The sequence below is a fragment of the Apis mellifera genome, linkage group LG9 (genome assembly GCF_003254395.2).
Source record: "Apis mellifera strain DH4 linkage group LG9, Amel_HAv3.1, whole genome shotgun sequence".
Taxonomy (NCBI): domain Eukaryota; kingdom Metazoa; phylum Arthropoda; class Insecta; order Hymenoptera; family Apidae; genus Apis; species Apis mellifera.
Window position 1 is genome coordinate 366,190 of NC_037646.1, and position 15,972 is coordinate 382,161.

Genomic DNA, 15,972 nt, shown 5'->3' on the forward strand with positions numbered 1-15,972 from the left:
ACTGATGAGTGAAAATTTTCAAAATAAATCAATTAAAATTAATTGAAATAATGAACCAGTAACATGATCAATAAGATTGTCCAAATATTTGCTATATATTTCCTTTTATAAAAAAAATAAAAATATTCTAGTTAAAAGTATAATGGAATTATGCCAAAGTATAAATAATATACGCAAAAATAATATTTAAAAAAACAATATCAATTAATAGAAATGTATAAAAATGTATTCTTAATGATTTATATTATAATAATTAAAAATATATTGAAAAATAATCATATTTAGATTATATGTATAAAAATATGATTCTGTTTAGTTTTCTTAAAGCTATGATAACATACGAAATTCGATTAAATAATCTTTAGATGTACATTGGATAATATTAATAGTTAAAAATAATTAAAAAGTTAATAATATTAATAGTTATATATAAAATTTGAAAATTAATAATTCAATAACGGTTTATGAAAAATACATCTAGTATTCTTAAATAGGATTCAATATTAGCTACAAGAAAATATAATAAAAAAAAATTATTTTTAAAAATTTAATATAATCCTTATAATGATTTTTATAGAGCATTCCACTATTAATATATTCTCTTTGATTATACAATTTTCATTTGAAATATTTTTTTTTATTTTTAATATTTTCAGAAATCAATTCGCCTTGCTTCATGTTATAAATTTAAATTATTATACATACTATTATTCCGAAATAAGTATATTCTTGAATAACGAAAACAAAAATAAAAAGCAAGAAACTTGAAACAGTTATAAATAAAGACTAAGTAATATTTCTTTTAAAAGAATAGAATGATAGAAGAATAGAAAAAAACAATGATATTTTAGATATTTTATGATATATTTTTAGATATTATATTTTATATGTTATTTTATTCTGTCACTAAATAATTCCTGATGAGTAAAAAAATTTATTGTTTTTTATTTTCATAGATACTTGTTTTTTTTATTTTACAAAAAAAATAGGGATAATTTATTTTAATCCAGATGATTGTTTATAAAACAATATTGCATAAAATAAATTTTATAATATGATGATTTTAATTTATTTTTAAGTTATTTGTACAAAAAAATGTTCCAAAGATGATTTTTTATATTATTTTAATATTTGTTTATTTTATTCTTGCTTTATTAAGATAAAAATTATTTTTAATTTTTTAAAAAGTGCCTAATTTTTTTAGAGTGCCTAATATGTTTTTTTAATTTGAATACAACATCAAATTTAATATAAAAAAATATTATGATAAAATTAATATTGATTGAAATATTCTTAAATTACTAATATTATATTAGAAACTATGCATTGTTACATCGATTTATAACAAAATATAACATTGTATTTATAAACACTATTTTTATTACACGATAAACATTGTTATTGTGATATATTTCAGTATTTATAAATATATTATAAATTCAATTATATACAAATTTAATGAAAATGAAATTGGAAAATATGTCTATTATCATTTTGTTATAATAATAATAATGAAAAATACGATATAATAATAGTTTATAGTGCAATATAATTTATATGAAAATATTTCGAGCGTTAAGATATTATATGTATTATATTAAATTAAATATTAAAGCCATTATTTTTTATTTTTTTAAGATTATAAAATAAAATTATAAAATATAAAATAATAAAAGAATATTGTTTCTTCAATATATAAAAATATGGATGCAATCAAATAATAAAAAACAAACAATATTTATCTATTTTTATTTTGACATCTGTTATTTATAATCTACATATTAATACATCTTGTATAATATGAGTATAGTAGTGATATGTTTTTTTCATTTTTACAAATTTTATGAATAAAATTTTAAAAATCATATACTTTTATGAATAGTTTTTGCAACAAATTCGAAATACAAATGATATATTTCTATAAATTGATGAAATAATATTTATAAATTATAAGTAAAAATAAACTTAAGAAAACATAAGAAAAAATAAATTTAAAAATTATACATTAGAATTGGATAAAAAAGAATTCTCACTGGTTTTATGAAATCGATGATTGATGAAATTGATCATTAATATCAATTTCATATATAATTAGTTAATAAATCACTGGACCATACTTCATTAATGGATCGCTAACGAAATAAATATATTTCTAATACTAATATTAATACTTTTTTATCAAAAAATTATATTACTTATAAAATTATATTAATTATTATTAATTATTAGGTTTAGTACGATCTCAAATACGTTTAAAAAAATTAAATAACAGCTGTTTTATAATGCTCGGCAATTATAAAAGTATTAAACAGAATGTTTTTAAACTGTTTGATCAAATATGATAATAATATTGGATAATTTACTTGTTAAATTTAACACTGTTCGATTATTTTCTTTAGGGAACATTAAAAAATGAAGTTTATTGTTAATTATCTATGACATTCGAAGATCCGAGAACAATATAAACAATATAAATATTCGCAATAATTGCAAAAACGTTTGAAAAAATTTTTCATAATTTGAATAAATAATGCATTAATTATAATAAATAATAATTTGAATATTGCTTGAAATAAAACTTATTTTAATAATAATATCTCAATAAATGAATTTTAAATCATATATCATAAATATTTTTTTATACTAAGTTTGATGCTTTATTCAAATTTTAGAAGAATTTAAGAAGAAATATTGCGCATTTTATTTCAAAAACTCAACATGATTTTCATATTTTAATAAAAAAAAACAAAACAAAGCAATTAGAATAGTGTATATCTTTTTTGAAATTTTTGTTTAAAATATTTTTTTTGGTATAAGAATATTTAATTTAAAAATTATTTATTAAAAATTATTATATATATATATATATATATAATATAATGATTCATATGATACACATGATACATATATATATACATATAGAATATTAATATACATGGAATAGCTATATTATAGAAGGTCAATTTTAAAACTCAAAATAAATGCAAAAGTTGATATATAAATGTATTAACAAATGTCAATAAATATTGATTAAGATTTATTTATTAAATTATGAATTTAAATTTAATAAAATTAAATTAAATAAAATAAGATGGGAATAGATTGCAATAATGTAGTGGAAACAAAGTGACCTCATTCTCTTTCTATCTCATTTCATTTAAACATTGCAAATTTAAATTGATTAACTTAATAAATAATCACTCTTTTATAACAATTTTCAATTTGTTTGTTTTGGCTTCTAGAATTGATTCTTATAAGTACATTAACATTCTTTATATGTATCTATATAAGATACAGTAAGAAATATATTTACTTATGAAATTGAATAATATTGTTTAAAATAATTTTGAATGACTTTTTTCTTATGTATAAATTGGCTTTGATTTTCAAATTAATCGCAAATAATTTTAGAACATATTTTATTATAATTTTATTACGTATTTATTTTAAAAAGAATAATACGATTCTTGAATGCAATATTGTATTTATAAGAAATTTGTACATAGTTTTTTTTATGAATATTTATGAATATTTTTTATGAATATTTATCATATAAAAAATATCATTCAAAAGAAAATCATATAAAATATAGAAACAAATATAACTACATTTTACATTTACATTTATATTATATTATATATTACAATATATACAATATATTTGAAAAAAAATAGATTAATTAAAAATATCAGTATAGGATCCATAAATTTCATATTGATTATAAAGATCAAAATATGAAATTTTGTATACAAAAATATCATCATATTTATACTTTACAAATATCTCAATTGAAACTTGTTTAGTAAATTATAAGCAATTAATAAATTTAATAAGTTTTAATAAATTTAATAAATTTATTTTCGCGATTGAAAATACTGTGCAAGCAAGTAAAATGGAAACAAAATGGAATCTTACTCTATTTTCATTTTGCTTCATTTATCATAAACTTAAATTGCTTGTAATTTAAAAAAAAGCCTTACTATTAATAAATATTTTTGTGTATTAATTTTTCTGTTTGATAAATTTTGATTTCTAGAATTAAACCTCTAAAAATCTGATGAATGTATTGATATTCTATATATATATAAAAATAGAAATTTATATTATTATATATTATTTATTATATATATATTTATTTATTAAAGTTTCTCTTATATATATACGTTTAATAATTAATATAAAATTTAATAATTAATATGTATGCTTAATAATTAATATAATTTGTAATTTGTTTCATTATATATAAAATTTTTATTAATAAATTATTCTAAATTTAATTTTTTTAAATCTATTTTTATATTACTTTCTATTTTTTGTTATAAGATTTTTTAAAATTATATTTATGATATTAATTAATTACATAAAATTCATAAATAATAATATATATATATATATTATTTTAGGTTATGGAAAAACTCACAAGGATGCAGCAAGCGTACGTACAACGCATTGTATACCAGCTGCTTGTGGTCTTTATTATTTCGAAGTGAAGATCGTCAGTAAAGGCAGAGACGGTTATATGGGAATTGGTCTATCTGCTCACGGAGTAAACGTGAACAGATTGCCAGGCTGGGACAAACATTCATATGGATACCATGGCGACGATGGACACAGTTTCTGTTCTTCTGGAACAGGTCAACCATATGGACCCACGTTCACTACAGGAGATGTAATTGGTTGTGGTGTAAATCTTGTAGATAACACTGCCTTCTACACGAAAAATGGACATCATCTTGGTATTGCATTCACTGATCTTCCGGTAAATAATGAATCTCATTAAAATAAAATATTAATATTGAAGAATGTTATAATGTAATATTAATATATTATAACGTTATAATATATATTGATGTAACTTTTTTAACATTTTTTATAGACATTTAGATGTAATCATAATGCATTATTGAGATATATCTTAATCTATTTTTTTTATATTTTTTATATATTTTTCTTTCTTGATAATATATATTTGTTAATGATCAGTTATTACTTTATTAGCCAAATTTATATCCAACGGTGGGTCTTCAAACACCAGGAGAAGTAGTCGATGCAAACTTTGGACAAGAACCTTTTGTTTTTGACATTGACGATATGCTTAACGAACTCCGTGTCAAAACAAGATTGCAAATTATAAACTATCCTACACCAGATCACGGACAGGGTCAATGGCAAGCAGTTCTTCATAAGTAAGTTGAATTTTTATGTTTTTTTTTATTATTTTATCGTTAAAAAATTCTTCTAAATTATTACAATACAAATTAATTGCCTTTATTAAAAAGAAATAAGAAATAATGGAGATTATTTTTTTCTGACTAATTTCCTTTGAAATAAAAAAAAATATGAATATTTTTACATATTTTTATAGAAAATATTATATTTTATAATAATAATTTTGAAATTAACTAATTTTAATTAAGATGTTTTATATAGTTTAAAAAATAAACAAAATAAAAAAAATATTGAAAAATTTTTATATATTATTATATATATTATATATTATTATATTTTTATATAATCATTTTTAATCTTTTGCGAAAAATAATCTTTTTAATGCCTAAAAAAATTAATTTTTATTTTTATGATACAATAAGGAACCTGAGTTGTAAAAATAAAAAATTATTGAATTATAGAATTTAATTTTTTTATTCATATTAAATACATAATGTACATACATAATTTTTATTTAAATTTAATTTTTAATTTTTAATAGATACGTTTTTAAATTTATTTTAGTTTTCATATAAATTTCAATTATTTGTTTACATAATCAATAAACAATAAAATTTATATAATCTATAAAATAACATCTTTAAATATCTATTTGAAATTATGTAGTATTAATAATAAATTTAATTAATTATTTAATTATGTATTAATAATAGTATTAAATTAGTAATACTAATTTATTCTATCAATAATATTAATATCAATTATATTATTATATAATTATTTATACAAGCGAATTTATTTTTTATCTTCCAAATTGATTGAATTCGAATTTACATGTATTAATAGAAAATTAAAAAAACTTTGTCTCAATTTAATATTGATAACAAATAAGTAATATATAGTGCATTAAATATATATATATATTAAAGAATAGAAATGAAATATTTTTTGAATAAATTAGAAATATAAAATATATTACAAATGCAATATAATGTCACATATGATGAGCAACGAATAATAGAAAAGAAAATTATAAAGAAAATTATTTTGAATTATCTGTCTTTCTTTCTTTTTTCTTCTTTTTTATTTTTAAAAATTTGTTTATAATTAAAGAATCTTTTTTTAAAGATATTACTTTTTTTTATCAATACATTTCTGTTTCATAGTTTAACAGTTTATAAATAAGTAATTTTCAATATAAAAAATGTAGTTTACTCTTGAGTTAAGCTCCTAAAAGAATTTAATATTTGAATTTTTAATGATTGAAATTGATATTTGAATTTTGTTATGAATTAATATTAACCAGAAATGTTTATAGAGTGTTCGTTTCATATGAAAATGTTTAAATATTTCATAAACTATACCTAATACAGAAAAATATTTTAGATAAATTTTGTATGATTCGAGATATATCGTAATAATACGTTTGACTTCGCGTTAAATTTAGAAAATCTTATAAAGATTTAATTTTTAACATTTCATTTTTTAAATAAAAATTTCTATTTTTTATTTTTTTCTATTATTTTTATTTTAGAGAATCTATATTTTTCATTAAATATTCTTGTAGCTTAAATTATTTTCAAAATATTATTTATTTATATATTTTGCGCAAGCCAATATTAAGATCTAATATATTGAGTTAAATTTGATGAGCTATTTACGTTAGTGTTATTTGTTGTATATTGCATGATGTTATTGTTAATTTTGATTTTTTATTTTTCTGTGTAATATATTTTGTGTGTTCATATGTATTTTTTTTTTTTTGTGAATGATAAAGTTTTGATTTAATTGGATAACGTACAATATTTTAAATGTCATGCAATTTTTTACTTTTTACATAATAAATTAGATAACAAAACTAATTATTTATTGTACAGAAAATGATTTTTTAATAAGTAACTGATATTAAGTCTATATTATTTCTTATATTGATTCTACGTTGAAATTTAAGAAATTGAAATAGTATAATATATAAAAGTTAAAATCATAACATGTCAATACATTAAATAAAGAATAAATTACGCAGAAAAATCGTAATATGAAACAATAACAATAAATAATATGTATATTGAATGCTAACTTATATTTGATAACTTATAGAATTTTTTTTATTAATTTATAAATATACATATACAAAATATACATATGAATATTAATTAAAAAACGATTTGATGTTATAAAAATATTTAATGAAAAATATTTAATTTAAATTATAATGTTTTTTACATCGTTTTTTAAAATTATCAAATATATTGTCAGAATTAAAATATGTCTTCTTTGATACTATATATTTTTCCATGTTATGTTATAATAGTTTTCAAAATATTTATATATTTCTCAATAAATTCATTATATATTCGAAATAATATTACTTTTGTATTTTAATATTATTCTATAAGAAATATAGAAAGATCATTCAGTGACATCAAAAGTTCTTTAATTCAGTAATTCAAAAAATTAAGAAATTTTGAGACTATATATATAATGTATGTAATTATTTAATACAAAATATATTTTTTTATTTAAATTTATAATAATTTATTTATTATATTGAAAATAAGCTTTACAAATTCTTAAAAAAACTTTAAAAAAATATTTTATTTTATTTGTAAAATATAAAAGATACAGAAATTTTAAGACAAATTATTTATTTTAATTAGATTTATCAAATAATAAAATTATTTTAGAATTAATTAGATTTATAAATTATATAAATTATAATTATAATTGAATGAATAATAATTTCTGTTAAAATATGTCCTTTAAAGAAGTTATTTATTTTTTAATACAAATAATAAATATTCTTTTTATTAAGTAAATTATGTATTAAATATTAGACTATAATCTAATTTAACTATTTCTTGACAATTGAAAAAATTTTTTATTCTATTACATAATAAATTTTTACATTCGCTATGATAAAATATAATATTAGATTATTAATAAATTTTCAATTTTCTAAATGTTTTATAAATTATTTATTGAAATAAATAATCTAGGTAACATATTTTCTTTTTCATTTCATAAATTTGTTCCGTGATTTTGTTTGTACAATTTTATATTTTGAATATTTTCAATTAAATTGTCAATTTTGTTATTAATTGAACTATTATCTTAAATATATAATGTATTCAATTAGATAAATTAAAAATGGCAATAAAATATTTTAACCTTACAAAAGAAAAAGAAAATTACAATAATATTTTTTTCATAATAATATCACATTATGTATGACAAAAATTGTGATATTATGTGAAATTGATTGAGAAATTTATTACAATCATTATATTTTCTAAATTATTCTTTTTATAAATTATTTTTTATAAATAATTATTTATTTATTTTATTATTATTATATTTTTTCATAATATGTACAAATGTTATTAATTTTTCTTTTCAAATTTTTCTTTAATAATTAAAATATATTTATAATAAAAAAGAGCTGAATTTATGAGATGATTTAATATTGAATTTAATATTGTATTAAAATATAAGTTAATATTAAAAAAAATATATTGTTTCATAACTATTTAAACATTATGCCGATTATTTTATTTTACACAAAAGAATTTTAATAATAAGAAAAATTTTTGCTTATTTTATATAATTTTATATTAATTTTATATTAATTTTATTTTATATAATTATATTATTTTTGGATTAATTTATTAATTTTTTTCTAATTATTTAAACTTCATTCACAAATTGCTTATTAAATTTAACAAATTTCATCAATTAGAAAAATATAGAACATAGACAAATAAAAATACAATAAAAATTGAAACATTTAGCATATATATTTGTATCGTAAATTATATTAATTATTTATAAATTATAATTCATAAAGATCAGATGATTGCTTATTAAATATTTAAATTTCTGATAGACTTGTTCATCAATTAAATTAGAAAGTAAAGTAAATATAATATTTCTAAACGATAGAATTATATAAGAAAACACTAGATTACAGTTTAATAATTGCAAAATCATAAAAAAAAAGTAGCTAAGGAAGTTATAGTAAAGTTAATCTAAATGTAATTGCATATATTTTTATATGATGGAAATTTTTTATAATTATAATATAAATCAGATATATATTATGTACTATTTAATCAAACTATCATAAAATATTATATATTAAATCTTAATTAGTACTGTTGTTAGAAAAATTTCTTAACTATAGCTAATTATGAATTATATCATGCCTTATTTTGGTTAGAAAAATATATACTTACATATGAAGTAGTTCATATATGAATTTCGAAAAACATAAAATCTACTCTGTAACTTTTTTGGATATTCAAATTTTTGATTATATAATATTTTCTTGAAAGTCTCTTGAAAAAATGTTTTTAAGCTATTTTATTACTTAAGCTATTTCAAAGCAAAATATAATGAAAACTAATATATACAAATAAATATATTTAATATGATAATGTTGCAGGATTTATTTTATATTAATTATATATATATATATATATTTTATTTTTCATAAGTGGAAGATGTTCAGATAATGTTAATCATATAATGTTAATATTATAATCTTAACATATTCATGGAATATTTTCACAAAATCAAAATAAATATAAAAATTAATATATAAACAAAAATGTCAATTTTTTTTAGATTTATTTATTAAGTTATAATTTAAATTTATGTTAAATGAATAAAATAGATCTATCTTCGTTATACTATTACATTATTTTGTTTTATCACCTTGTTTTACTACTCTAACAAACTTAAATTGTTTATAACTTAATAAATAAGTTTTAATTAATATTTTTATATTAAATTTTGTTTTAAATTTTATTTGTTTTGATTTTTCGAAATCGATCTTTCAAAGAGATACTATATAATATATAAAATATTATATGTATATATATATATATATATAACACTAGATTTACAGATTACATTGATTATATACTTTTTTTTTATTGAAATCCATTTTTTTGACGAGTATATTAAAATGCAATTTTTTTGTAAATTATTTAAAATCTATAGATTTTTAATTATTATTTTTATTATTTTTTTATTTATTATATTTATTATTTTTATTCGATATATTTTTTACATATCTATCTTGGATGTACACTTCCCCATAAAATAGTTGTTAGATTTAATGCAAATATAATTAGACAATGAATTGAAGCTAGTATTTTATTCATCGTGATGGTCATTGTTCAATTCTTCAGCTAATTGAAAAAGAAAATTCTTTCGAGATATGTTTACTCCGTGATTTCTTTGTACAATATCCAGGCATTGATGGCTGCCAAATCTAAAAACAATTATAAAACATGTGAAGAGGTTATCTACGAGATCCTGTCTTCATGGTATTTTTTTCATTGTCAGCATTTTTATTTCACTTTCGTTTTCAATATCTGAAATAATACGGATTCTTTTTCTTTTACGATATGTCTTTTGCGATAATTTTTATTCTCACTGTTGTCAGAATCTTCAATTTCGTTAATATTGTCAAATTCTTCCTCGCTTTCACATAATTCGTTTATATCAGAATCCGATCCAGATTGATTTTCATTTCATGCTGGTTATTTTTTTTATTCTTCTTATTATTCTTTTTATCAATTATCTTTTGAAGATTCGCCCATAATACTCTTAGCTAAATAGGCAAAATATACAAAAAAATATAAAAAAAATATATTTATATATATATATATATATATTTTTTTTTGAAAATACTCTGAAAAATTCAAATCTTCATTTATAAAAATAAATTTTTGCTAAGCTTCTAAATAGCACTGCATTTTTTTTTTTTTTAAATGCAGTGATGAAATTATCTCTCATGTGGATCTATTTGTTTTAAAAAATAATAAGACAGATTCACTTACAAAAATCTTTTCTCTACAAAATTCACCATTGAAGAGATTATTTGTTATCATATCACAATTGTAAACAACTTGTTTGATTATGTATTATTACTAAATAGTCGTTATTTGCTTGGTGTTTTTTCTTATTCATTGTTATTTCGTTTTTGTTATTTCGCAATAATTGATCTTATATAAATTAACCCGTCAAATTGACGGATTTTCGTAAATATATACAACATTTAAAAATAATAAAATATAAATTTAAAAAAAAACGAGTAGAAATATATATTTATTGCATTATAACATTAAAAACCAATATATGTCTAAAGAATAATATTTGCATATTCAGAAATTTTAAGCATAAAATCGAAAACTCATCAAATTAATGAGTTCCGTAAAACTAGTGATTATATATAATATATTATTATATAATATATAATAATATATAATATATTCTATATGCTCTAAACATTTGTTTTTGAGACATTTTGTATATTAAATCTATATATATTCTATATATTTTCAAAATTTTATAATTTTTTTTAAATTCTGAATTGAAAGAAACTTCTTTTAAGTAAATCATAATTTTTTAAATTTCTTCACAAATTATAATGTATTTCTCAGAAATGAAAAATAAATGCATTTATTACAGTTAAAATATATAAATAAAATAAAAAATGCTTTAATATTATATATATATTTATATATATTTTCTTTTTATCTGCAAAAAAAAAAATTATTTGACTTAGATTTATACTATATTTCAAATTAATAATATAATTATATATCTAATATAATTTAAAATTTGGTATATCATTAATATAATCATTTTATTTTTAAAATAATATTATTTAGGAAAATATTCTAGATTTATACAATAATATAAATATATTTATTCTTATTGTTGTCAAATTTTAATAAATTTGTAATTGTTTGACATTATATTATATAAATATATTATATAAATCATACGTTATATTATATAAATCATACGTTTTTTAAACTATTTCCACAGATTTTTATGAACTATATTTTTATGTAATATATTTAAATCTTCTTTAAGATTTTCAATTTGAAACAGAAAATCTTTGAATTAAGTCATTATGTACACAATAATCGTGATGAAATATTACATTTTTCTCAACTATTAATTAGCATATTTTCATTTAGATATAAAATTTATTATATTTTTTTATTGTGAAAATTCTATTAACTAGCATATTTTTATTTTTATACAAAATTTCTTATTAGAAATTTCTTATTTCTAAATAAATTTCTATATAAATATCTTTATTAATATCTTTAAATATGTATTGGTTCATAATCATTCAATATAATAAATCAATATCAACTTTGTAATATTTCCAAATTTCCAAATTTTAATATATGGACTTTTATATTTTAATACTGTTATTGTTTGAGCAATTTATTTTTGTAAATCCAATATTAAGCAGTTCTAGTAGAATAAATTTTATTTATTCTTGTTTAAATAAATCATTTAGCTAATTTAATTTTGTTACATTCTTTTTTATGCTATATGTATTGGATAAAAAATGTTAAAATAAATTATTTATATTTTAATAATTATAAATAAAAAATTATTTATATTTATTTACAAAATAAATTATTTATATTTTCAATTGAATTTTATAATTAGTTCTTTTAAAAAGGAAAATAATTCAAATAAAAATCTATATTATTTCGAATACATATAACAAAAAAAATAAAAAATTATTTATATTTATTTATAAAATAAATTATTTATATTTTCAATTGAATTTTATAATTAGTTCTTTTAAAAAAGAAAATAATTCAAATAAAAATCTATATTATTTCGAATACATATAACAAAAAAAAAATTTAAAAGAAAATTTTTTATTTGACAAATTTTTATTGTTTCTTATATAATAAATTTTAGAAATTTTTTATTATTTTCTTCAGAATGGTGTCCACATATTTAGTCCATCACGGTTATTGTGCTACTGCCGAGGCATTTGCCAATAGTACTGGTCAAGGATTTGAAGAAGATCTTAATTCCATTAAAAATAGACAAAGTAAGTATACAATAATTATTTTCAATATTTTTTATTAATTTATATTATAATTAAAAAAATAATTGCATTGAACTAATGAATTGAATATTTTTTATTAAAACTATTTGATATAATAGAGTTGTTGTGATATAATAAATAAAATAGATATATTTAATACATTTTAAAAACTAATTATACTAAAATTTTATAATACAAAATGATTTAAAAAAATAAAAAAATTTTATTTTATTAAAAATTATCAAAATTACATATATATACATATAATTTTGATAATTGTATATATTATATATTTTTATATATTATTAATTATATATATATATAAAATATTATATGTAATATATATAACATTTTTTATTTCAGAAATCTTGAAATTGGTATTGGCAGGCAGAATGGGAGAAGCAATAGAGTTAACCAGTCGATTGTATCCAGGTCTCCTTGAACGAGATCCAAATCTTCTTTTTGCTCTTAAATGTCGACAATTTGTTGAAATGGTGAATGGTAGTGATTCTGAAATTACTCAAAATTCCAATATTAATCAAACTAGTGTTATACAATCTACGAAGGCTTATACGAAATCCTCAGTGAATAGCAACATCGAGGAAATGAATATGAACAACGCTATGAATGGTTCTACTGAACAACAGTTAGTTAATGGACAAATTGAAAATGATGTAGATATGGAAGAAAATGTCATAAATGGCATGAAAAGTAATACGGAAAATGGTTATCAAAATAACGATTTGAATACCAATGGATACAAATGTCAAAATGGAGAAGATGTCGACATGGGTGAGATATTATTGAATTATTTTTTATTAATCGTGTTTATTAAATTGTTAGAAGAAATTAAGAAATGATAAATTCTTTGAGAAGTTGAGATAGATTAAAAACTCTATAATCTGAAACTTCACAAAATAATTCCTTTAAATAACGCATTTATCAAACGCAATTCTTTGAACAGTTATTTCAAATTAACTTAATTAATGATTCAAAGAGAAAAGAGTTAAATAAAAAGATATTATTCTAAACATATAAGACATTTAAAGTTAATCAATGTTTTCATTTAATTCATTAATAAATCAAAAAAATCTTTATAATATTTTATTTATCTTTCTATTTTGACAATTATAAAAATTCTTAAGAATATATATATCTAGAATATTATTCGATAAATAATGATATAAATATTTAATTATTTGTGAAATGTTTAAGCAAAAATAAATAATTTTAAATAACAATTTTTGTTGAATATTAATTAAGTATAATTAATATAATTAAAATATAATTTTAGAATGATTTCTAAAATAAATTTTGATATGTCACCAGAAACCAACAATGTTAGTCAAATTCAACAACAAAATGGTAATTGTAACATGGAGAATATATCGAATAAGAATAACAAGAAACAACTTTGTGGCGGTGATAAACAGGCAATTGAAAAAATGTTGGAATTTGGAAGACAATTATACTCCCAATCGATACATTTGCGACAACAACACGGAAAAAATGAAAGCAATAAAAAGATGCTTCAAGATGCATTTAGCCTTTTAGCTTATGCAAATCCATGGAATTCACCAGTTGGTTGGCAACTCGATCCTCAACAAAGGGAAACTGTTTGTGCAAGACTTAATTCTGCCATACTTGGTAAGCGAATCATTATAATTTGTTGGTTATATTGTATTTATTTGTATATTCTATATATACCATAGAAGGGCAAGGTAACATAAAAGGAATTATAGGATAAAATAAAATTATGAGATTATTTGCAAAATTATTGTTTATTTATTTAATATTTATTTAATTTTATATTTATTTAATTATCGTTTGATAAAATGATAAAATTATTTTTTTTTAAATAATTTACATTTTATCAATATATTATAATTTTTAAAATGAAATTAGAAATATAATTAAAAATATTTAATTAAAAATATAATTACTAATTAAATTTAAAAAAAATATCAAATGATTTATTTATTTTTTTATCTTTTATTTAGAATAGCAATACTAACATATTAAAATTTTATAAAATAGCAATTATTTATTGTATGTATTTGAGTAAAAAAATAAAATTATATTTAAATAAATAATTTAAAAATTTTTATATTAATTTAATTTAATATTAAGTCATGTTTTTATTTTTAATTAATTAATTTTTTTCTAGTTTAAATTATAAATTTTGATGTGATGAAATGATTTCTTACTTAGATCTTAATACTTATTTATTTTATTAAATGAAGTTATTTTATTGAATTATTCAATTATTCTTCTTTGAATATCTCATTACTATTTATATCTTATCTATTATTTTCTAATCTCTTTAATTTAACATTTTTGTATTTTGTAATTTTTATTATTTCAATCATATATGGAAATTATTTGATTATTTTATTTCTAATTTCTCAGTTTTTTTTTAAACTCTAAAAAACTATTTGATTATTCACATTTTTAAATTTTTATTAATAATAATCAATTTCTATTAATTTACTATCAATTTTTTTAATTTGATTATATTGTATTATATTTTATCTATAATTTTTAATTTATATTTAAATATTATTATATAATTTATATTAATTATTTTATTAAGTTATTTTTCTATATGTTTTGTAATCTATATGAATATAAGTATTTTATAATAATAATTTAACTATTTTATTAGACTATATCATCATTCTATTTTTATTAATATATTATTTTATTATAATTTATTTTTTTGTTTGATTATCTTTTATTCGTTTTTATCTTATAATGGGAAATTGTAAAAAAAATATTTTATTTAACATAAATACATAATTAAATATATAATCAATTTTGTTTTCTTTTTGAAATTATATAATTTTTTACAAATGAAAAATGATGATTTTTCACAAATAATTCATGGAAATAATTTTACCATTACATTTAATTTACTGTTAAAT

General features: G+C 17.1%; 1 protein-coding gene across 3 annotated transcripts in view; it reads left to right on the forward strand.

Moving 5' to 3' along the window:
• Positions 1-15,972, forward strand: part of LOC107964022 (ran-binding protein 9) — a 33,806-nt gene that overhangs the window by 9,760 nt on the left and 8,074 nt on the right. For all 3 annotated transcript variants that reach the window (XR_003305330.1, XR_003305329.1, XM_026442752.1), the window contains exons 2-6: positions 4,404-4,759; positions 4,999-5,186; positions 12,939-13,051; positions 13,412-13,840; positions 14,378-14,695. Coding sequence is in view for 1 of the 3 variants with exons in the window: in XM_026442752.1 (XP_026298537.1) it covers positions 4,404-4,759; positions 4,999-5,186; positions 12,939-13,051; positions 13,412-13,840; positions 14,378-14,695 (1,404 nt within the window). In the remaining 2 variants the exon portion in view is untranslated. The remainder of the gene's footprint in view (positions 1-4,403; positions 4,760-4,998; positions 5,187-12,938; positions 13,052-13,411; positions 13,841-14,377; positions 14,696-15,972) is intronic.